This window comes from Ursus arctos, unplaced genomic scaffold, assembly GCF_023065955.2.
Source record: "Ursus arctos isolate Adak ecotype North America unplaced genomic scaffold, UrsArc2.0 scaffold_4, whole genome shotgun sequence".
Classification (NCBI taxonomy): domain Eukaryota; kingdom Metazoa; phylum Chordata; class Mammalia; order Carnivora; family Ursidae; genus Ursus; species Ursus arctos.
The window spans coordinates 51,227,045-51,248,665 of NW_026623056.1; the positions used below are offsets into that span (position 1 = coordinate 51,227,045).

At 37.3% G+C, this 21,621-nt stretch overlaps 1 protein-coding gene across 1 annotated transcript; it reads right to left on the minus strand.

Annotated features, from left to right (window-relative positions):
• Positions 1 to 15,773: 15,773 nt before the first annotated feature.
• Positions 15,774 to 16,721, minus strand: LOC113249253 (olfactory receptor 5K1-like). Its single transcript, XM_026490764.2, has one exon. It carries the CDS (start codon positions 16,719 to 16,721, stop codon positions 15,774 to 15,776), a length of 948 nt encoding a protein of 315 aa, XP_026346549.2.
• Between the last annotated feature and the right edge of the window lie 4,900 nt (positions 16,722 to 21,621).

Here is a 21,621-nt window from a genome sequence, read left to right on the forward strand (position 1 = left end):
AATATTATGTCAGTTCTTTCCAGAGTCCAGTTATCTTTCGAGAACCTTTGTTCTCTTTGACCTCTCAAAAGTATTTGAAAATTTAACCATTTTATCATTCATAACACTGTTTCCATCTCAATAGAGGCATTTTTTGAAGTTCCATCTCTGACCCTTTCTTCTGTCTTAGAAATTGGTAACTCATAGCTGGATGCTGCTGGCTACCAGATCTTCAACTATAGCCATGATCACTCCACATAACTGATGCATGTGGGATATTTCCATAATATCTAATCATGCCTCGAACTTTTCACATTGAAAGGCAAATTACTGGTACCAAGAAAGAGCTTTCCCCATTAATTCCCCCAGGTTGTCACAGAATGCAGGAGATGTGAGAGGAAGAGTATCCCTGAGGGAACAACACATAAGCTGAGGCCAGTCTCTTGGGATGAGCAGTGAGCAAGTCTACTGTGGTCACTGCCCTCATGGAGCTTATCATCCCATGGTGGAGAGAGAGACTCATTACAACTGTACTAAGTGCTATAATTAAAATTATATCTAATAGAGGTCTTACGCTAGTCTGGGGTAGAAGTTGGGAAAATTTCCCAGAGAAAACAGCATGTAAGCTGAAGCCTTGGCAATATGTGAATTAACCAGATAATAGGGGAAGAAGTGAGACAAATGGCATTTATGCGGTAGATAGCATTTGCAGGCTCTGAGTTGGGAAGTAGTCTGGTGTATGCAGGGAACTGAGAAACTAGCACATGTATAGTAGAGTAAATTGGGGGGTTAGCAGTGGCAAATGAAGCTAGAATGGGAGCCAGGGGTCAGATATCACGGGACCTCATAGTTCAGGGTCAAGATTCTCCAGTGTATCCTACGAGCAAAAAGGAGACATTCAGTATTCCCAGGTTCAAACCCTCAGGATCATTTATGACACTACCATTGTCTGCACTCCCCATATCCAATTTGTCATCAAGTTGCCATCAGATTCCATGGATTCTTAAAGGTCTCTTATGTCACTCAGTACTATGTCCCATGATTCTCAGTTCATATGCTTCAGACTCTGCACGGGGGGTCACAACCTGGAGATCAGTGAGATCAATTTTAATTGAATTCTTTTTTTCCTGTTTTGATTAATTTGTAAAAGTAACTTTCTGTACAACTGATCGTACGTTATGAGATGGTACTATGCACCAGATTTTAATTGACTAGGTCCTGTGGCATCGTAATGCAGGGTATTGCCTAAAGTAAATAGGAGGTCAGAAATGAAAGATAACACTGAGCTGGTACTATAGAGAAATGTTAGAATTTTATCTCGTGAATATGTAAGGGAGCTTGGCCACTGAAGTGAACAGTTCTTTCAAGATAGAAACTGGTCAGCTGAGGAGATTTGCATGAATTAATAATACCCAGTGAACTTTTTAGTAAACCGGAATGAACTCACTAGAGACTTTATTGTATGTTTGGCCCTTAGAGACTGGGAATTGGATAAGTTCCATAACTACAAGTGGGTTTTGCTTTGTTTTCAAATGATGCATAGTGGGCATCAGTAGGAAATAGACAGGGGTTTCCAGGAAGGTAACATTAGTGTGATGGAGTGAGAAGAAGGTTTATCTTGAAGCAGCATTTTGGGTCAGAGACATCATTAGCAAGAAGGGCTGAGTTCATTTTTCAAAGATCACACTTTCATTGTATGAAGCAAAAAACCCTAGAAAATATCTCCTGAAGGGTGATAATCAATCTTTTTATTAAAGAAAAAATGACCACAATCCAGTGTCAGGAAAACCACACTAGTGGCCTGACCCCAGTCTATATCAAAGGTTTTTCTCGTAAAGGACCTCTGCCCTTTTCAGCTTTAAACTGATAATGGCTTCTCCAGTAAAGGCCCTTGAGGTGTTATTGGCCTGAATTTCTGCTGGCACCATCAAACCACAATACTTTAGTGAACAAATATTTCTTGCACTCCTTCTCTTGTAAAATGTTGTGAGAGTTTCCAACTACAAAAGCACTCAGTAAGAGTAATAACAGTTCTGGGAGGTGTGGCTGGCTCAGTCAGTAGAGCACACAACTGCTGATCTCGGGGTTATAAGTCTGAGCTCCCCATTGGGCGTAGAGATTACCTAAAAATAAAATTAAAAAAAATAACAGTTCTATTCTCTCCTTTGTTCTCCCACCTAGTCTCTCTTCCACTTGTGTAAGTGTATGTGGATGTTCCTAGGCTCATTAAAGCTGGTCGCTCAACCTCCTCTCTCACTAAGGAGGTTCCTGCTGGAGCTCTGAATGGGCCCAGAATCAAAGCACTTCCAGAGAATGTGAAGTGGGATGATTATGACTGGCCACTTCAAGCCCTCAGTGTTTGGGAGAAAGAGGCTGGTTCCTCTTCCAGTGAATGAGCACTACACTCACTCCATCGCTTTGACTCCGGCTGGTTTTCGAGCCAGGGATCAGGTGCTGATCAAGCCAACCTGACTTGTCCATATATGTCCATCTGACACTGCCATGAAAACATGAAGTGAAGGTAGATTCATGGACAGGAAATAACATCAATATTCTCTAGTTCTTTATGAGTTTACATTTATCAAAATAAAAAGTTTTTTGTTATAAAATTACTACTTTTATACATTCTCAGAAGGAATGAAAAAAAGACATAAAAATCAGAAATGTATAAAAGGAAATTAAAAAAATACACACATGGTGGCTACCTAAAACAACTACTATTATCACTTGTATGTATCTTTTCAGAATTATTTTTCATATTTGTTTAGGAAGGTGGAAACATAATAGAAAGTATTATAGCTTAACAGTATTTTTCTTTTTAAGATTTAATTAATTTTTTTGAGAGAAAGAGAAGGGGATCGGGAGAGAGAATCTGAGGCAGACTCCACACTGAGCAAAATCCCAAGATGGGGCTCCATCCCACCACCTCAGGATTCAGACCTGAGGAAAACCAAGAATTGGATGCCTAACTGACTGAACCACCCAGGCGCCCCTAACTTGATGGTATTAAAAAGAACCCTGCTTCTAGCAGCAAGCAACAATCTACATCATAATTCAATCTTGGGATAAGAAAAACCTGAGTGCTCTGGTGCTAGAAGCCCCTTCTCTCTGATATGTTAAGCAGTCTGGCTCATGCCACCTATCAGGCAAACCCCAATCCTTGTTGAAGCCACATCCAAAGCCCCAGTCAGAGTCACAGTGCGAAAGCCCCTTAACCCAGGGCCCTGCCAGGTGTGGGGGAACCAGGCTCTGGCCCAAAGGCTGTGCATGGGCAGGATTCCCCGAGTGGAGCATGCGGGAGTGCACTACGCATGCGCGGGACCGCCAGTCTCTGTATTTCCTTCTGCGAGGCCGAAGGCCACGGATCGGGTATGTGTGCTTCTGGCCTCTGATGAGAAGTCCCCACTCTGAGGTCTGAAAGGGTTCAGGGTCACAGCAACCTCAATGCCTCTTTCAGTGGCATATCCGGGGGCCAGTGTCTTCAGGTAGCAGCAAGCTAAGACTTCATCTCAGGAGACCATGGTGCTTGTTCTGGAGACTTTGCCCTGAAGAACGGCCTCAGGTACGTACATGGTGGATTGGTACCATTACTCGTTTCCAGTTTTATTGACATATGGTTACATATAACCGTGTGTAAGCTGAAGCTGTACAACATGATGATTTGATACATGTATATATTGTGAGCCAATTATGACAATAGGTTAGTTAACACTTCTTTTTTTTTTTTTTTTTTTTAAAGATTTTATTTATTTATGTGACAGAGAGACAGCCAGCGAGAGAGGGAACACAACAGGGGAGAGGGAGAGGAAGAAGCAGGCTCCCAGCCAAGGAGCCCGATGTGGGACTTGATCCCGGAACGCCAGGATCACGCCCTGAGCCGAAGGCAGACGCTTAACGACTGCGCTACCCAGGCGCCCCAAGTTAGTTAACACTTCTACCACCTCAGGTATTTACCATTTTTGTGTGTGTGGTGAGAACTTTTAAAATTTACTCTTAGCAACTTTCAAGTATATTGTCAACTGAGAAAAGAGGCAGAGCTGAAATAAAAGCATTTATGTGGGACCTCAGAATTATAATTTGGGGAGCACAGATTCAGGTTGCAATGCAAATGTGTCTCCTGAGGGAACAAAAGCCAAAGGTGTTAAAAGACAAAAAGGAATGCTTGTGGTCATATGTATTGCTTACAAGGAATTTTGATTGGTATTGGCGGCAGAAAACTCATCTTGGCTAAATTGGTGGCTAAACTCATCATTCAACAAATCTCTCACTGTAACAGATTACAGGCTGAGTTCTCAGAATATTTACTGTTTGGCCCAGTTCAGAGGTCATGGTTCATCCACTTCCTTACTTGCCTCCTGGCTCCGTTTTAAAACCCCTTGACATGAGTTACTCCAATTCATTCTATAACCAAGCGAGTTCACCCTTGGTGAGTTACAGATAGAGACTACAGCAAGTGTATGTTATGGAACTGATACTCCTCCTCCTTGCGCAGTGATTTTGACATTACAATGAGGTAGAGGTAGGTGTGGGATATTCTAAGGTCCATCTGTGCAGGTGTGACTCAGTGGTCAAGCTCAAGCTTGCCTAGGCTGGCTGGAGTTTTTTCTGTTGTTTGCCTCTAAAAGTTAAGGTTAACATTCCTGTGAAGAAGGGAAATCAGTGGGGATCTTGCTGGTGACAATTTTAACCTCTTCCACCCAATAGGGCATGGTTTCAATTTCACCGTTCACATTTTCCCCTTTCCATCCAGATCTTTTTGTGAAAGCATTGGCCGTCATCTATAGACTTGTCCAGACTTCCTGTTTCATGTTGGGATCAGTGGGGGGGCGGGAGGAGTTTTTAATCTTTAATGATTATTTCAAGGAGTCACTATCATTCAGCTTTAGGGCACATTTGAGCAACAAGGAAGCAATCAGGAAATGGTTCTTAATTTCCTCATCTGAGGGCTGTATTAAACCACATGGAGGCTCAGGATAACCAACCTATGGAGTAATCATAATCAGGCCCTTGTAGAGATTTTAGTTGGATATTACCAGCAAAGCAATGAGCATAAGAAGAGCAATTAGCAATATTTTAAAGGCCTCGTGGACATTGCATATTAAAAAAAAAAGGTAACCTGATGTCTTACCTGTACCATTTATATTTTCAAAACATAAGAAAAGATTATTGGTCAATGCCCAAATCTGAGTTAGAGGTATTCCTCTATGAGCAGGGGCCGTGCAAAGGAAGGTATTTATATTTGGAGCATGTTCTCCAGATTGAGTTGGTGACTATTTTCCAAGACACAAAAAGAGAATCCTACATTTTTTACCAGTGAAGTTTTTCCATCCCTTTTAGGATAAAGGCCAAGCTATTAATACGGCACATTAAGAGTATGGTTTGCTCTGACATAAATCCAACAGTCAGGTTTGCAGAATCAGAAATTTTTGCAGGGTAAAGAGCAAAAGGATGTGATAAGGTTTGACCATCAGCAATGAGGGTCACAAGAAAAAAATAAAATGTGAACCCAGGGGCTAGAATTATTCCTAATAACAGAGGTCATTGTAAGGAGAACTTAGACAAAGATATCTTGGCTAGTACATGAGTTCCAGGCAGGCTAGAGCAATTAAGAGGCAAGAGATTCAATCTGTAGGGCAATAACCAATATGAAAATAGTGGGTTTTTTTTCCCAATACCATAGGGTTTTTACCACCACCACTACCAACAACAAAAAATACGACTGTTACATAGCAAAAAGCATTAGAATACTTATTGGGACAAATACCCCAAATGTTTCAATAGTCCTTCATAAGTAATTTCCCAAAGAATCTAAGGGGTGCTTTCCAAGTTTAAATGCCAAGTATAAACCCATTCTTGGAATTCTTCACTTTGTGTGAACAGCTCCATAAGAAGGAGTACAGGATACACGTTACAAATGGTGTCATAGTCCTTCACAGAAAAGTAGATAAAGGAGCTTCCCCAGTAAGACGATTATGAAAAGGATAATAAAGAAAATAACAAGTTATTGGTATAAGGAACCAAAAAAGGATTTGGAAGTAAACAGACCTTGTTGTAGTGTCTTGGGACAGCTGTGTACACAGATGTCCTCTGGTTCAACTCTGAGTCACTATGAGTTTTAGGTCTGCAGTTGGTTCTGATGTCCACTGAAGGGCTGGAGCTTTCTTTACATGAGAAACATGAATCCAAAAGTCAGTGCCTTTGAGCTTAGCTGTGCAAGGGTTGGTTAACAGTATCCAGTAGGGTCCTTTCCATCAGGGTTGTACAGTGTCTTTGTGGAGATGTCTTTTTCGGTAGACAGAATCTCTAGGCTATAGATCATGGTGGAGGAGGTCTTCATGGGAGCATGGTGGGAGAAGGTTTTTCTACCAGGAATGCATTTTTCTTTGAAGGCTTTATCCATTCTTTACACTATTCAAGCATTTCTCCTTTGGGCCCATAGGTCCCAGAGCCTAGTGTTATAGGTCTTCCACTGTGATGAAGAGAGAGAATAGATGTTCCCCAAATGGTGTAGAATTTATATTTAATAATATAAGTGGCAGAGCCATAGACCAGGGTAAATTAAAAGCTTCTAAAATTTAAGCTAAGTGTGTTTTAATTATGCCATTGGTTCTTTCTGCTGACCCCGATGTTTGAGGATGGTAGATGCAGTGAAAATGCTGTAGAATAGATTACATTTCATGCAATGCCTTGGTTATTTGTTCTGTGAAATGAATTCCTCCATCACTATGTAATTCAGATGAATTCCTTAGTTAGGTATGATTTTCTCTAATAATGGTACCCGGGCTACTGCAGATGCAGTTACAGGCTTCCTCCCACTGAGAGTGGATGCTTACTATTACCAGTACATATTTGTATCCTGTGAGGGGGGGGCATGTGGATAAAATCCAATTGCCAAACTTCAAAAGGTCCTAAAGGTAATGGGAAATACCTCATGGAGCTTGACTAGACTTCCCAGGATTATGTGTGTGGCGAGTAAAAGAACAATGGGAATTTTCTGCTGCAGTTTTATGAGCGAGGTTCCAAAAATACTGTTTTCCCCAATCTGTCATTTTATCTGTGTTCCAAGGGGTTATTTCCTGGATGAAGTTTAAAATCATTTTCTGTAGGCAGTCATGGAGGACAGGCTGCCTATTTGGGTTGTACCAAAGCTGAGTGTTGGGATCAAATTTACAGTTTGATTCTGTCTACTTCTTTATTTCATTAGTAGCGACGTTCTGTTGATTATCCTTAATTAATTGTTTCAGGTCACCCAAAAGGAATTTATTTAAGGTTTCAAAGGGAGTTAAGGTAGACGTTACGTTTAATATGAAGTGATTTTCTAAAGTTGTAGTTTTTTGCTGCGGCATGCCATATGATTGCCCTAATTTTCCTCTACTTTTGCTGTGTGATGACCAGAAACTTTAATTATTGGTTGCTGTTTGGGTTGCTGAGTTGATCAAGTAATTTCAGGACATTAGAACTATTTTTAATTTGTTCCCCAGTAGAAGTTAGAAATCCTGTTTCTGAAGCATTCTGAAATAGTGTGCAGCCCCCAAAGCATATCACCTATCTTCTGTACATGTTGGCTATTTTATCCTTTGCCAAGAGGCAGGCCTGTGTGAAAGGAAAAAGTTCAGTCTCTTGGGCCGGAGAAGCCTCTGGTATGGGGCTTGCTTCAGTAACCTCAGTAGTTGAAGTTAGAACATGGCCTGGGTGATATTCCCTCATTTCCTTTCAAATATGAACCATTTTGCAAATGGATAGTAAAAGGATACTTTTGTTTTCTCAAGCTTCTTCTGAATGGGAACAAAGAAGTAAGTCACCCTCATATTGCAACAATGTTGCAATAGTAGAGTCTTTGGGAACCAAAAGAACTCAGTATTGCGAATAGGAGTTTTTTGAAGATCCAGGCTGGAGGTTAGTACTTGGCCGGTCATTGCAATACAGTCATGAAGAGTCTTATCTGTCGGAAGAGGGAGAAGAGTAGCTGGGGTCAAGGATGGCACCTGGTGATGGTGACATTTGGAAGTAAAAGCAGGAGGATTTCATAGGAAATTAATCTGCTAGCAGACAGGTATTGAGCATGGTGAGAGTTAGCAGAGGTTCTACAGAACGAGGAACATCTGTAGTCAACAGGGAGCACGAGACTAATTCTTCTACACTCTCCAGCATGCTAGCTGCTGCCGCCATGGCTCTTACATTGGGTGGCAGTCCTTTGGCCACAGAGTCTAACTGCTGACCATAATATCCTAAGGTCCTCTCTACCTTTGAGTTAAAATGCCTCAGGCATTGCCTTGATGTTCATAAAGAAAACGAAAGGTAATTTAGCAATTTGGATATCCCAGTGCTGGAGGGTCAAGTAAACTGCGTTTTTTTCAAATCACTTTTGGTTTAGTTCAGTCACTTGAAGTGGCTCAGATTGATTAGCTTTCAGAAGGGTATATAAGGGTTGAGCAATAGCAGAGAAATTAAGGATGCAATTCCAGTAAAATCCGAGTAACTTTGTTTAGTTTGGAAAATGGGGAAGGAATTCTGTTTTTTTGTTTTGTTTTGTTTTGTTTTGTTTTCGGGATCTAGGAAAAGGTTTTGGTTACTAATGACATGTCCCAAATATTTGACTTGTGGCAACTTAAGTTGTAGTTTTTTCCTGGATACCTTATGTCTATTTGTAGCCAATTGCATTAGTAAAAGAATACTGTTGGTTTCTCAAGCTTCTTCTGAAGGGGAATGAAGAAATAAGTCTTCCTGATGTTGTAGCAAGGTAGAGTCTTTGGGAACAATTACATCAGCTATGTCAGCTTTTAAAATCTGAGAAAAACAAATAGAGCTTTCAGTGTAGCCGGTGGCATGACTGTCCAAGTATATTGCTTTTCCCAAGTGAAAGCCATTCAAAATTGGCTTTCTGGGATCCACTGGTATACTGCAAATGGTACTGCAGAGATCTTTTACTGGTATTATTGAGAAAAAGAGCAGAGTGTAAAGTCTGAAGATTGGGCACAACCGGGTGCCAAGGTATAACCGTTATTTATTACTCCTCAGTCCTGCAGGTGTCTCTGTCCTCTTCTTTGAGGTTTTTGTATGGGATGAATTGGGATGTTACAAGGGCTAGTGTATGGATTAATTAAACCCTTATTTAATATTCCTGATTGTGAGTTTAATCCCTTTAATGGCTGTAGCATTCAATGGGTATTGCTTAATATTGGGAAGGGGCTTGGAAGAGTCAATCTGAATGGTTATCGAAGGAGCAGCGTGTGTGTGTCCAATGTCAGTAGAATATTTAGACCAAAGGATTTCAGGGACAGTGTCAAGAAGTAGATGCTGTGTAATTTGAATTATGGGAAAGACAGGTATTGGTATTGACCCATTTGTTGTAGATTCTTTTATGCTTTGTTGATCTTTTATTTGTAGAGCTATTTCTTGATTTTGAGAGAAAGAAATTTGCTCCTGCCTGATAAGTCTCGAGAGGATCACATCCCAGTGAGTGAACAGGAGCTGTGGGAATGAGTAGAATGAGTGAATGCCCATCAATGGTACCAATAAAAAGGGAATGGACTAGGATTTAAAAAGAATCAGAGGGTATTGGAAACTCCCACCACTTGAAATGTACTCTGAGGAAGGGGGAAAGAGAGGCTGGTGGGGATAAAAACTGATAGTGTTTCTCCTATGTCTATAAGAGCTCATGGTACCTCATTCCCAGTGGTAAGATCAATTTCTCCTAAGGTGCTGGCCACTAGTAGTGGGGAAATTCCTTTATCTTTGAAGCCTCCCTATTCTGTCATGTGAGCAAAAGGTGGATTTTTTTCTCGTGTTCCAGTTTTCTATAAGAGCAAATTGTCTTAGTTTCTTTGGTCTTTATATGCTCTTTGAGTTTTAGGCAATCTTTGCTTCAAAGCCCAGGTTTTTGCATAATGATAAATTCCTTTAATAAGGATTGGACCTTGATTTCTTTGTTGCCTTCTAGGTAGTTAATTGGTGTAATTGAAAATTCATGATCTGTGCTGCCTGTGCCTATAAATCCATGAGTTGCAGGGTTTTCTCTTTTTCTGTGCTGTATAAAGACAGCAGGAAGTGTATCAGGATGGGCATTTGGGAGTAGCTGGAAAACAACTTTTGGATAAAAGAATTGTACAAAAAGATCCAAGTGTTTGTTGATAAAAAATGAACAAAAAGCACACAAACAATTCAATAAAAATGGGCAAAATGTCTGAACAAGCATTTTATCAAGGAAGAAATACAGATGGTAAATAAACATTTGAAAAGCTGCTCTACATTATTTGCCATAGAGAATTGTAAATTAAAAAAATAATGGCATACATAAGAGAGTGGCTAAAATTTAAAGCAATTAAATAAAATTAAATAATTACCAGTTACTGACAAGAATATGAAATGACAGGAACACAGGCACATACCCTCACTCTGGGAGCTGTCAGGGCCTAGAAGCAATGACATTGCTGAAAAATTAGCATACTAATAGCCCAGATCTTGGTTCTTAATACCATTTTCCAGTCAAAGGAATTAGATCTACTTTGAGAAATAGCTGATTCAGTGACTAGGCAGGAAATAAATATGCAAGATGAGCCTGGAGCGTCTTGTAATGCCAGAAAGTAAGAAAAAAAAAAAAAATAATAATAGCGAAACGACAAACACACACAGTCCCACCCTGCATACACAATGATGGATGTATGTCAAAGGGACACAGGAGCCAATGGAAACAGCTTCTAGTGGCCAAAACTAGAATTATTTGAGCTGCAAAATTAATAAAGCAGTATTTAATTATATCAAAGTATAGAATAAATATCCATGATTCTATACTGATGTAAATAGAGGATTGAATATATAAAAAGTGAGGTGAATGGACAAATATTTCATGTAGGAGAATTCCAATTTGTATAGATACTTTGCCCCAGAGAGATGGTCCATTTCTTTTCTCTCTGTAAGTGTGGGCTGTGTGTAGTGACTTCCTTACAAAGAACACAGTAGGAGAAGGTAGAGAAATAACAACTTCACAATGGAGAAACCTGGCCCACACTATGTCAGCCACGTGGTCAAGGTCAACATCAAGATTTACAAGTTATGAGGACAGTATTTGCCACTGATAGGTTGTAATGAGAATGGTGATTTACCTTGGTGGCCTTTCTCCTCAAAAGCTATCCCCTCAGTCTAATCATGAGAAAAATCATCAGAAGAATTCTAGTTGAGGGATATTCTACAAAATGCCTGATTAGTACTCCTCAAGACTTATCAAGGACATCAAAATCAAGGATTGTCTGAAAAACTATGACAGGCACCTGATGACTAGAGGGACGTGATGACTAAATATAAAGTGCTATGCTGAATGGGATTCTGGATGGAAGGACACTAGGTTAAACTATGGAAATCTGAGTCAAGTATGAATTTCACTTCATCATCATGTATCAATATTGGCTCACTAATTATAACAAAGGTACCATAGTAATGTAGGGTATTAATGACATGGGAAAATGGGTGTGTCATATATGGGAATTCTCTGTACTATCTTTATTATAGTCTATAAAGCTGAACTTATTGAAAAAATTTTTTAAAAATTTACAGAAAAGCCTTTGAGGTAAATTTCTTATTTCTCAGAATGAAGCCAGAGAACACTTGAGGAAAAACAACCACCAGTTTTCTACTTCCAATGATGTTAATTGATTCAAACAATTATTGTCATCAGATGCTAAAACTGTTGATGAAAAATTATTAGGGAGCAAGAAATTCACATGCTGTCAATATACCACCCTGCCGATTAGATTTTAATAGCAAGGAAATAAGTTATCTTCATCATAGAAAGAGCTGATGGTACCACCTTAATGACGTAATTAGTGAACAGCATCAGTTAACAAGTGAAACTAATGTGATAGACCTCGTGATGGAAGAAGAAAAACAGCACACCTGTGATACCTGAATTATTTAATTTCAATCTAATCATGAGGAAACGTCACAAAAATAGAGATGGATATTTTACATGATGTCTGATACAAATATTTAAACATTTTAAATGTCATGAAATGAAAAAAAAGCAACAGTTTCTTCTTGATTACAGGAGATTAAAGAATGATAATAAAGCAAATAGTGGCCTTTAACTGAATTCTTGATGAAAAAATAAATTGCTAAGAAGGACAATTTGGGTAACATAGGGAAAAATTTTGGGATAATAATGATGATGGGAGTGCCTGGGTGGCTCAGTCAGTTAAGTGTCTGCCTTCAGCTCAGGTCATGATCCTGGGGTCCTGGAATCAAGCCCCATGCACCTAGGGCACCTAAGGAAGCTCAGTGGGGAGTTTCCTTATCCCTCTCCTCCTGTCCTCCCCCCAACCCCAACCAGCTTGTTCTCGCTCTCTGTCTCTTGCTCTCTCTGTCTTTCAAATAAATCAATAAAATCTTTAAAAGAATGATATTACAATATAGGAAATATCTTTGTCTTTTGAAATAAATGTTGAAGAATTTATGGGTAAACTAGCATAATTTCATATATATGTATAGACACATATGCATGTGTTAAATATGTATATATAACATTTGCAGAGGGATTATGGGGCAAATGTTGTGAAATGTTAATAATCTTGATTTAAAAAAATTCATGGGTATTTTTTCAACTTTTCCGTAGGTTTGAAAATTTTCTAAATAAATCTGGAGGAAAATGTCACTGATTCACATTTTTCTTAACCCTCTGCCCTATTTCTCTGACCACTTTCTAGCTTAGTTTCTTGAAAGCTTTCCTCTCTTGCTACTTTCACTTCTCTAAGTTGTGTATAATATGACTTAGTGGTTAAGAGCATGGATTTTGGTTTTGATCCCTAGAATTGATCCCTGAGCTCCACCTTAATATTCTATGGACAAATTATGAAACCTTTTGTCCCCATTTTCTCAGTGGGGTATTGGAAATTAAAATATAGAAATAAAAGTAAAAAATGTAATATTGTGCTGAGTGGTTAAATGATACTGATGAAAAGTTATTTGTAAGCTTAAAGGGTGTCTGAGAATTAATTTAAAATAAAGCAGAAAATGAGAGATGAGGCAAGAGACATGAATGTATCAGTTAATAATTATTCAGTTGCAATGAAAGCATTTTTTCCAAACAAGTTTAACAGTAAGAAGATCTATTGGATTTAAAACGAGGAGGGATGATTAATTCCGGGGCACTGGGTCTGTTTCTCTGTGATTCCCTCAGCTATGCCCTCCCTTGTGTGTGGACTTCATCTCCAGGCTGGTTTCTCTTTTAATGGCAAACTGCTTGTAGACTGTGCCGGACTTCATATCCACAGAGCATGACGTTCAGAGGAAGAAAGACTACCTTTTTTTTGTGGCTCTCTTTTAAAATAAAGGAAACATATATCCCAGACATGTCCACAAATTTACCTCTTTTGTCTCATTGGCTCCAAATAAGTCACAGACTCTTCCCTTAAGACCTGTAGGCTTCATTGTTGCTAAGGGTTGGAAGTGGGTGGTGCATAAATACATAAATGGAATTTGTGGTACCCCCGGAAAAGGGAAAGGGATCAGTGCATGTGAATCTGACAACTAAAAATATCCCCTAAAATAGAGAGTGGTACAAAGAACAGCATTCATCGAATCCGGTATTTGGATTCCTTTACACTCTTAAAAAAAGTGTTTAGGACCCTGTAGAGCTTTGTGTATGTGGGTGATACCTAACAGTATTTGCAATATTAGAAATTAAACCAAGAAATTAAAAATATTTGTTGACTTGTTTAAAAATAACAAACCTTTATTAATTAAGTTAAATAATTACATAAAATCGAATCTGGGAAACAAACTGAAGGTTTCAGAGGGGAGTGATGTGGGGGCTGTGCTAGGCCGGTGAAGGGTATTAAGGAGGGCACGTATTGCATGGAGCACTGGGTCTTATACGCAAACAATGAATCATGGAATAGTACGTCAAAAACTAATGATGTACTGTACGGTGACTAACATAACAAAATAGAAAATTAAAAGAAATAATTACATAAAATATATTAAAGGAAATGGCTAGTGAATGGTCAAATGTGTCAGATACATTTTTCAGTATTTATCAAGTACAAATTTTTAAGTATTAGTGATAGGAAATCAGTTATAACTAGGTTGTTATTCACAGGAAGATGATATGCCTTCATTTTATTGTCCAGTAGTTAAAGTTTACTATTTTTTCTTTAAAATATTGCTTATCTCTGTGCACTGCTCTCCTTTTATCCTCTAGTTTCAGCTCTCATCATCTAATATATGAATTCTTGTGTTGGCCTCATTGCTTCTAGCTTCATTCCAATCAGTTGCCAGGTTAGTTTTCTGAAAAATACAATCATATTACCTGGTTCTCGGAAGAATTCAGTTTTGATATAAATTTAGATTCCTTAGGGTGACATTTAAGATTCTCAGTAACCTGATCCCTTTCCACCCTTATTTCCCATATTTGGCAACAGTTCTTAACAACAGTTTTGTCAGCTTTCTGACAGTCCATGGTTCACCTCCTTCATCCCATTCCCAGTGTCTCACTTATTTCCATACACATCGACTGTGATCATACTCACTCCTTCTTTCCTCCAAACATCATTTTTTAAAAAATTATTTTTAAAGCACATCTTACTTCTGATGCTATGGGAGGACTACATACCCCTGGTGACGAGGATCTCCATTTCTAGCTCAATCTGAATCACCTCAATGAACTTGAGCAAGCTATTCAATGTTTCAAAGTATGAGGTTTGTACTGAGAAAAAAGCATGAAAATTCATGTCTAACTAGGTGGTAGGTAATATATATGAAAGATCTAGATTTGTGCCTGACAGATAACATGTTCTCAGTAAATTATTTTTTCTTTCATATTTGCATATGTAAGTGATCAATAAAGACTTTTCTTTAGGTATTTAGGATTTTCACTATTTTGTGCCTCATTTATGCTTTACAGTATCTCCAACTTTTTGTTAACACTGTAAATATATCAGTAATTTACATTGGAATCACTACAGGTGGGTGGTATTCCTAGTAACAAAGGAGATAAGTAGTATGAGAGAGAAAAACCCCTTCAATTAGTTTAATGTATTCAGGATTACACTGCATTTTTGATGGACACCCTAATCAAACTATATGAAAATACCCAAATCCATATGGATATCCAATCCACAAATACCATCTATTTCAACTACTGATTGATAAATCACCAGTATACAGATACCGTATTTCAGAGAACTTGAGAGTAAAATTAACTAACAGTAAAGATGAAAATGGTCTTTTTTATTATACATTATTAGTATTCTTTTTCTTGTTCTTAATATTTTTTAATTGTGGTAAAAGGTATATACCAAATTTTCCCCTTTTAAGGGTGAAAATATTCTTGATTTGAGAATATTCTGTGTGAATTAATATTCAAATACCTTCTCATGAATAAACTCAAAGTTAATTAAGAATCAAATATATTCAGTTTACTTCTGACAGATGGTGTTGTTTAAGAAGGGATTAATTTTTGAGAACCTGGAATGTGCCAGAGTTTGTAAGATTATGCTTTAGAATTCCAGAAATTTGTCAACAATATTAAATGGAGGTGATCTGTATATATACTGACTTCTATTCCTAGTATTTGTTATATTTGCTGAAAATTATAATTCATTATCTTTTGAAACAATTAGTTAATAGTTTAGCTAATTTCTTTGTGACCTCAAGAAAACTTATATAGCTCATTATTGCTGGGAGCTATTAGCTTAGATTTTGGAATACATTGTAGCAGAATCTCTGCTTGCTGAACTTATTTATTTGATTCCTATACGATCATGATCAGTAATTGAATATTTTATGTACAAAGTGGTCATTTTCTACTTTCTCAATTTTCTATACTTCTGAAGAACATTAATTTTTTTCATAGCATTTATTACTTTCTTATTTCTTAGACTATAAATAAAAGGGTTTAATAAAGGGATTACTAGAGAATAAAAAATAGCAACAGGTAAGTCTTTATCCTCTTCTTTATCTGAATGTGGTCGAACGTACACAAAGAGAAGAGAACCATAGAATATTGAAACAGAGAGAAAATGGGATGCACAAGTAGATAAGGCTTTGCCTCTTCCCTCTTTGGATTTCATTTTGAAAATAGTAAAGAGAATGTAGAAGTAAGATATTAAGACACTGCTTATGGTGAAGGCTTGAACTGAGCCTGAAATGATAAATAATAACAATTCATTGACATAAGGGTCAACACAGGAGAGTCTGTATAATGGAAGAATATCACAAAAAAAGTGATTAATTTGATTTGACCCGCAGAAAGTTAACCTAAAGAGAAACCCTATATGAATCATGGAATGTAGGTTTCCAGCTGTGAAGACCCCTGTGGTCATCTGAATGCAGAGTTTCTTTGACATCATGGTGTGGTACTGCAGTGGGCTGCATATGGCCACATAGCGATCATAGGCCATTGCTGCCAAAAGAAAGCAGTCTGCAGTTTCAGCAAGGCAGAAAAAATAAAATTGTGCCATGCATTCATAAAGGGAAATGCTTCTGTCCTTAGAAAAGAAGTTCTCTAACATCTTTGGTGTAATGGCACAGGAACAACAGGAATCCATCAAAGCCAGGTTGCCCAGAAAGATGTACATTGGTGTGTGAAGATGACGCTCCATAAAAATCAGTGCCACCAGACCAAGATTCCCCACCATGGTGATCACATAGATAGTAAGAAACACCACAAACAGAAGGCTCTTCAACTCTGGGTGATCTGTAAATCCTATGAGGATAAATTCAGTTGTCAAGGAGTAGTTACCCACAGTCATATCCACTTTCTCTTTTGATATAGGAATTCTGGAGATATAAGAGTCTAATTTAGAGTGTGTATAATTTTTCCTTCCAAATTTTTGTTTTTACAACAAAGAGAAGAGCTTCTTCAAACTTCCCTTACTATCTCTGGATACAGGCACAGAAACCACTAGGTGATATTCATTCCCCTAAAATGTCACCTTTATAACCTCAGCTCTGAAAATCAGCATTCCCATGAATATTTTTACAATTCCAACAAGAATGCTTACAGTTGAAAATGTTTGTCTTTATGAATTCTGCAAAATAGTGTACAAATCTAGCATAGCCATATTTGGTTCATTTTTGACAAAAAATTGAAGTGTCAGTTTTTGTATTAAAGATCCTTAAAATAAATTTACAATCAATTTTCGTATATACACATTTTTTTAACTGAGTAAAATGTTTTCATATACTGTCCCAGTGGAGTGAATGCTTGAAAACAGCATAGAACAGATATATTAAATTTATATCATAGGAAATTGTTTGAAGATCGTGATGGATAAGAATAGGACTTTGATGTTTAAAGAAAATTAGTTTGGCTATCCAAGGAAATAAATATCTATATATAATCACCTCTCTCATTCCTTTTCCTGGTATTAGATCCATTTCCATAAAAACTGACTCTGTCCATGCCATCATTCCTGTTGATTTTTGCCCAGATTTCTAAATCCTCTCCTTCTTTATGTAAAGGAGAGTACATATAATGCTACTTAAGAAAGTTTTAACTAAATGCCCCAGACCACAGTGATTTTCACTTCCTTCATCCTCAAGTATATCCTATATACCCAACACACTCTAGAGTTGCTTCTGTATAATCTATATGGCTTTTTTTTCATATACGCATGTACAGTTTCTTGATTAGAATTGTAGACATTTGAGTTTAGCTATGACTTATACTTCTTATTAGATTTGTTTAATGCTACAGAGAAAAAAACCGTATTGATTCCAGTCCTAGGTTCAAAGACCTGAGATAGGTCATCTTGTTGTCAGTATACTACCACTGATCCATAGTGACCTCTTTGGTTTCTGCAAGCTGAGACTGCTAATTTTGAAGACCAGCCTACAAAGGAAATTCTTCAAAATTTATCATTAAAAAAATTACGTATCATTCTCTTATCTCAGGTGACCCATCTACTATTATCCTGTTTTCTAAGGAAATTATATAAGATTTTCTGAAGTATATCACAGTATTTTAAAAGCTAATAAAAGTAAGGTTGCCTGTATATTTTAGTTTGATAACACTTAGGAAAAAAAAGAGAGAAACCTTAAATCTTAGTATGATTTTTGAGATGGGGCACCAGCATGGCTCATATGGTTAAGCATTTCCCTTTGGCTGAGGTCATGATCTCCAGGTCCTGGGATTGAGCCCCATGTCTGGCTACCAGCTCAATGGGGAGTCTGCTGCTTCTCCCTCTGCCTCCTGGTGCTCTCTCTGTCTCTCTCTCTCTCTCTCAAATAAATAAATTTTAAAAAATCTTAAAAAAATATGATTTTCGAGAACGAATTTTGTTTTCCCTCAAAGGCTATCTTCTATCACTACTTAGTGATCCATTAGGAGGATATAGTGAGCAGTGTTCTAATTATGTAAATTCTATGGTCAAAATATCCATAATCAAGACATCAAGATAAAGGCACAGGCTGAACCTTTTATTTTCTTGTTTTAAAATATTAAATATAAGCCATTTGATTATTTGGCTATGTTACAAGTAACTTTCAGTGTACTTGCCTGAATTATTTAACAGAATTAAGCTGCATTCTTCACTGTATATTTTGAAAATTTACCTTATAATCAGAAAAGGTCAGCATGAAATGAGTTTAAATCTAATGCTGATTTGTCGTAGCCTTCAGTTGTGAGAAGAGCTAGAAAGGTGAGAAGTTGAAATCTGAGAACAATGCAAAATAATTCAGATAAATATTTATGGATGCTCATAATAAAAGTAAAAATAAATTTGAATACTTACTTTACCTGAACATTCTTTGAGAAGAGGTTTATAACATCACATTGCTTTTTTATTATGGTGTTAAGACTCGTATAATTTCAGGGTATAAATTTAGGTCTCAAAAGCATTTGGGATTAAAAGAATGAAAATCTGGGAGACTACTAATAGGTCAGTGTCAGTGTTCCTTACAATGCAAAGTTACACTTTTCCATCAAATGCTTATGGGACTTCCCTACAATGTTGTCAGTGTATTTCTATGGGGAGAGTCAGTTCCCAAAACATATTAACTATGTGACATAATTAAAGGTGGCCTGTGAGACGATGAGGTTAAAGTAAATGACCTTCACTAAAGTCACTTGCTGATTCTTATGTAACTGACATCATGTTTACAATTCTGTTCATTATCCTGTGCATAAAGTGTAAAATGAGCAGAAGAGAGTCTCAGGTTGGTTTGGACAGTTACTGGAAAGATTAATATGGTTTATGAAAGATGATTAGCATTTAGAGAAGAGACCAAAAGGCGTGGTAGGTTTAGCTAGGCTCATCAACTCCTTCACTCTGAGTTGAATTTGTTCCCATGTATTGCAAAACCCTCATGGAAACTTTGTTGTTACCATTGAGCCCCACTTATGATTTACTGAGTTGTTCTCTGTTCTTTTCAGTTCACCCTAATTCCTTCATCTTTCTTACCCTGTTTTCCCCCTTCACTCCACTAATCATATGAATATACTGTATATTTAATAAAATTCAATTTAACAAAAATACTATACATAGAGTATTTATATAATCAGTCACTTGATGCCCACCGGTACCATTAGCTATAGACATAAGAGGGAAGGTATTTTTCAGTCAAGTTCATTCCTTCATTTCTAATGCCTTGAACAGTGGTACTTTGTAGTGTTTAACAGATATTGTTGAATGATTAAAAAAAAACATACTCCACTACCTAGGAATTTGTAATGGTCTCTTAGTTTTCAAACTAAATTCATTTTCCTTATTTTCATATTCCAGATGCTCCACAGTGAGCCTGTGTCTTATCTATCACTTTGCCCTCTTCCTCTTGCCTCAGGGCACTTGGCCAAGTGCATCCCTTCACTGCCTCTCTGTGCAGTTGCTTCAGCTAATTCGCTTATAATGTTTCCTTCACCTAAAATTCCTTCTCTCTTTCCTTCCATCTCCATACTACTCATCCTTGAGCTCAAATCACATCTCCTCCATGAGGACTTTCCTAGGTCCTTTAAATAGAATTGGTTTTTCCTTTTCCTGATTTACATGATACTTAACTGCTTTTATAATGCATTCACCACTGTATCAAGTGTGACTCATATGTGTCTTAATTGTGAAAGTTGACAAAATATTAAGTCACCAGTCATGTCATACATCTTTTGAGCACCTGACAACAAACTGAGCTAGATCCTCAATACGTGCTGCATTAATTGCTGAAATTTCCATTCTGTTTAACTTTTATCAAGTACTTTAAATATGAATGGCATTGGAAAAGGCAATGGAGAGTGTGTGCACAGGATGTGAAAATGGTGGGGATAAGTTCTTAGTTTTTATATATGGCTCCTGACAAGACGCTCATTGTCTTTGGGAGAAAGGAAGGCACTTACATTACTAACTACTATAAAAATTAGGGTTGTAATATAAAAAAGTATAAACATGTATATAAAAATGTAGTGAGGGAAGTGAATGGTGACCTGGAGGAGGAAAGAAAGGTTTCCCAGTGGAAGTATGATTTCCGATAACTTTACAGGATAAGCAGGATAATAACTGGTGAAGAACATGAGGAAGAGCAGTAGACTGAGGAAACCATGTGTAAAAGCCTGAACTCCTAAAAGAGCCAGACCTAATTTTAAAAAAAGGACAATAGACTACAGTGGCTGAAGCTCACTCATACATGATACAAGGAGACACACCAGGTAATATAAAAAGAATGGAACCATAGATTGGAAATTGTCCTATTTGATTCTTTCCTTTCCATTTTCTCTGCTCTGCCTATTCACTAAAACCCTGTGTCTCCAAGGCCACAACCAACTTTCAATACCTACCCCAAAGGATATTTAATTATTTTCCTAACCACCTGTAGTTTTTGATACTACTGAAGTCTTCTCTGGCTTCTTATGGTAACCCTCCCTGCTTCTGGCGTCTTGGTTGTTCCATCTCAATCTTAATGCTGGTTCGTGTTTCTCTCTTTGCTCTTAATGGTGCTTCTTTCTGATGGTGTCCTTGACATCCCTCTCCTTTCATTCTAGAGTTTTCCCCATATTATCTCATCTACTCTTGTGTTTTCAACTATCTCTCATCTGCTGATGGTTTCACTAGAGGATATATTTCAAACCATTTTGGTGTACATTCATATTAAAAAGATCATTTGTAGTATGTCATATATATACATGTATATGTATATAGTATATATATATACATATATATGTGTGTATATATATATATATATATATATATATACACACACACACATTGTATCCCATGTATATATATTTTTTTCTTCTCTACAAATTAGGTAGATATACTACTATACTAAAATATTATGTATTATAAAACAAGAAAAGAGAAATTAAAAAGAATTAGACTACAGAAATGGGATTAAAATTTTTAACTTTATGTACTAATACTATTTAAACATTTAGTCCTCACTAACACTATTATTAATTAAATAATAATCCTGTTCAAAAAATGTGATATATGGCTTATTATTTAAATTGTAGCTTAGCACTATGATACAGCAATTCAAGCACTTCCTTGAATTTATTTCCAAACATCTCTTTATACCCTACAAAGTTGAAAAAAACTACACACAGATAGACCAGCTCAAATGGGAGAAGAATGCATGTTTTGAGTGTGCCTCAGAACAAGAAAGGGTTCTTCAGCAGGTCCATGCTGACTCAGCAGGCCAATAGTATTAGAAATTACCGAGTTA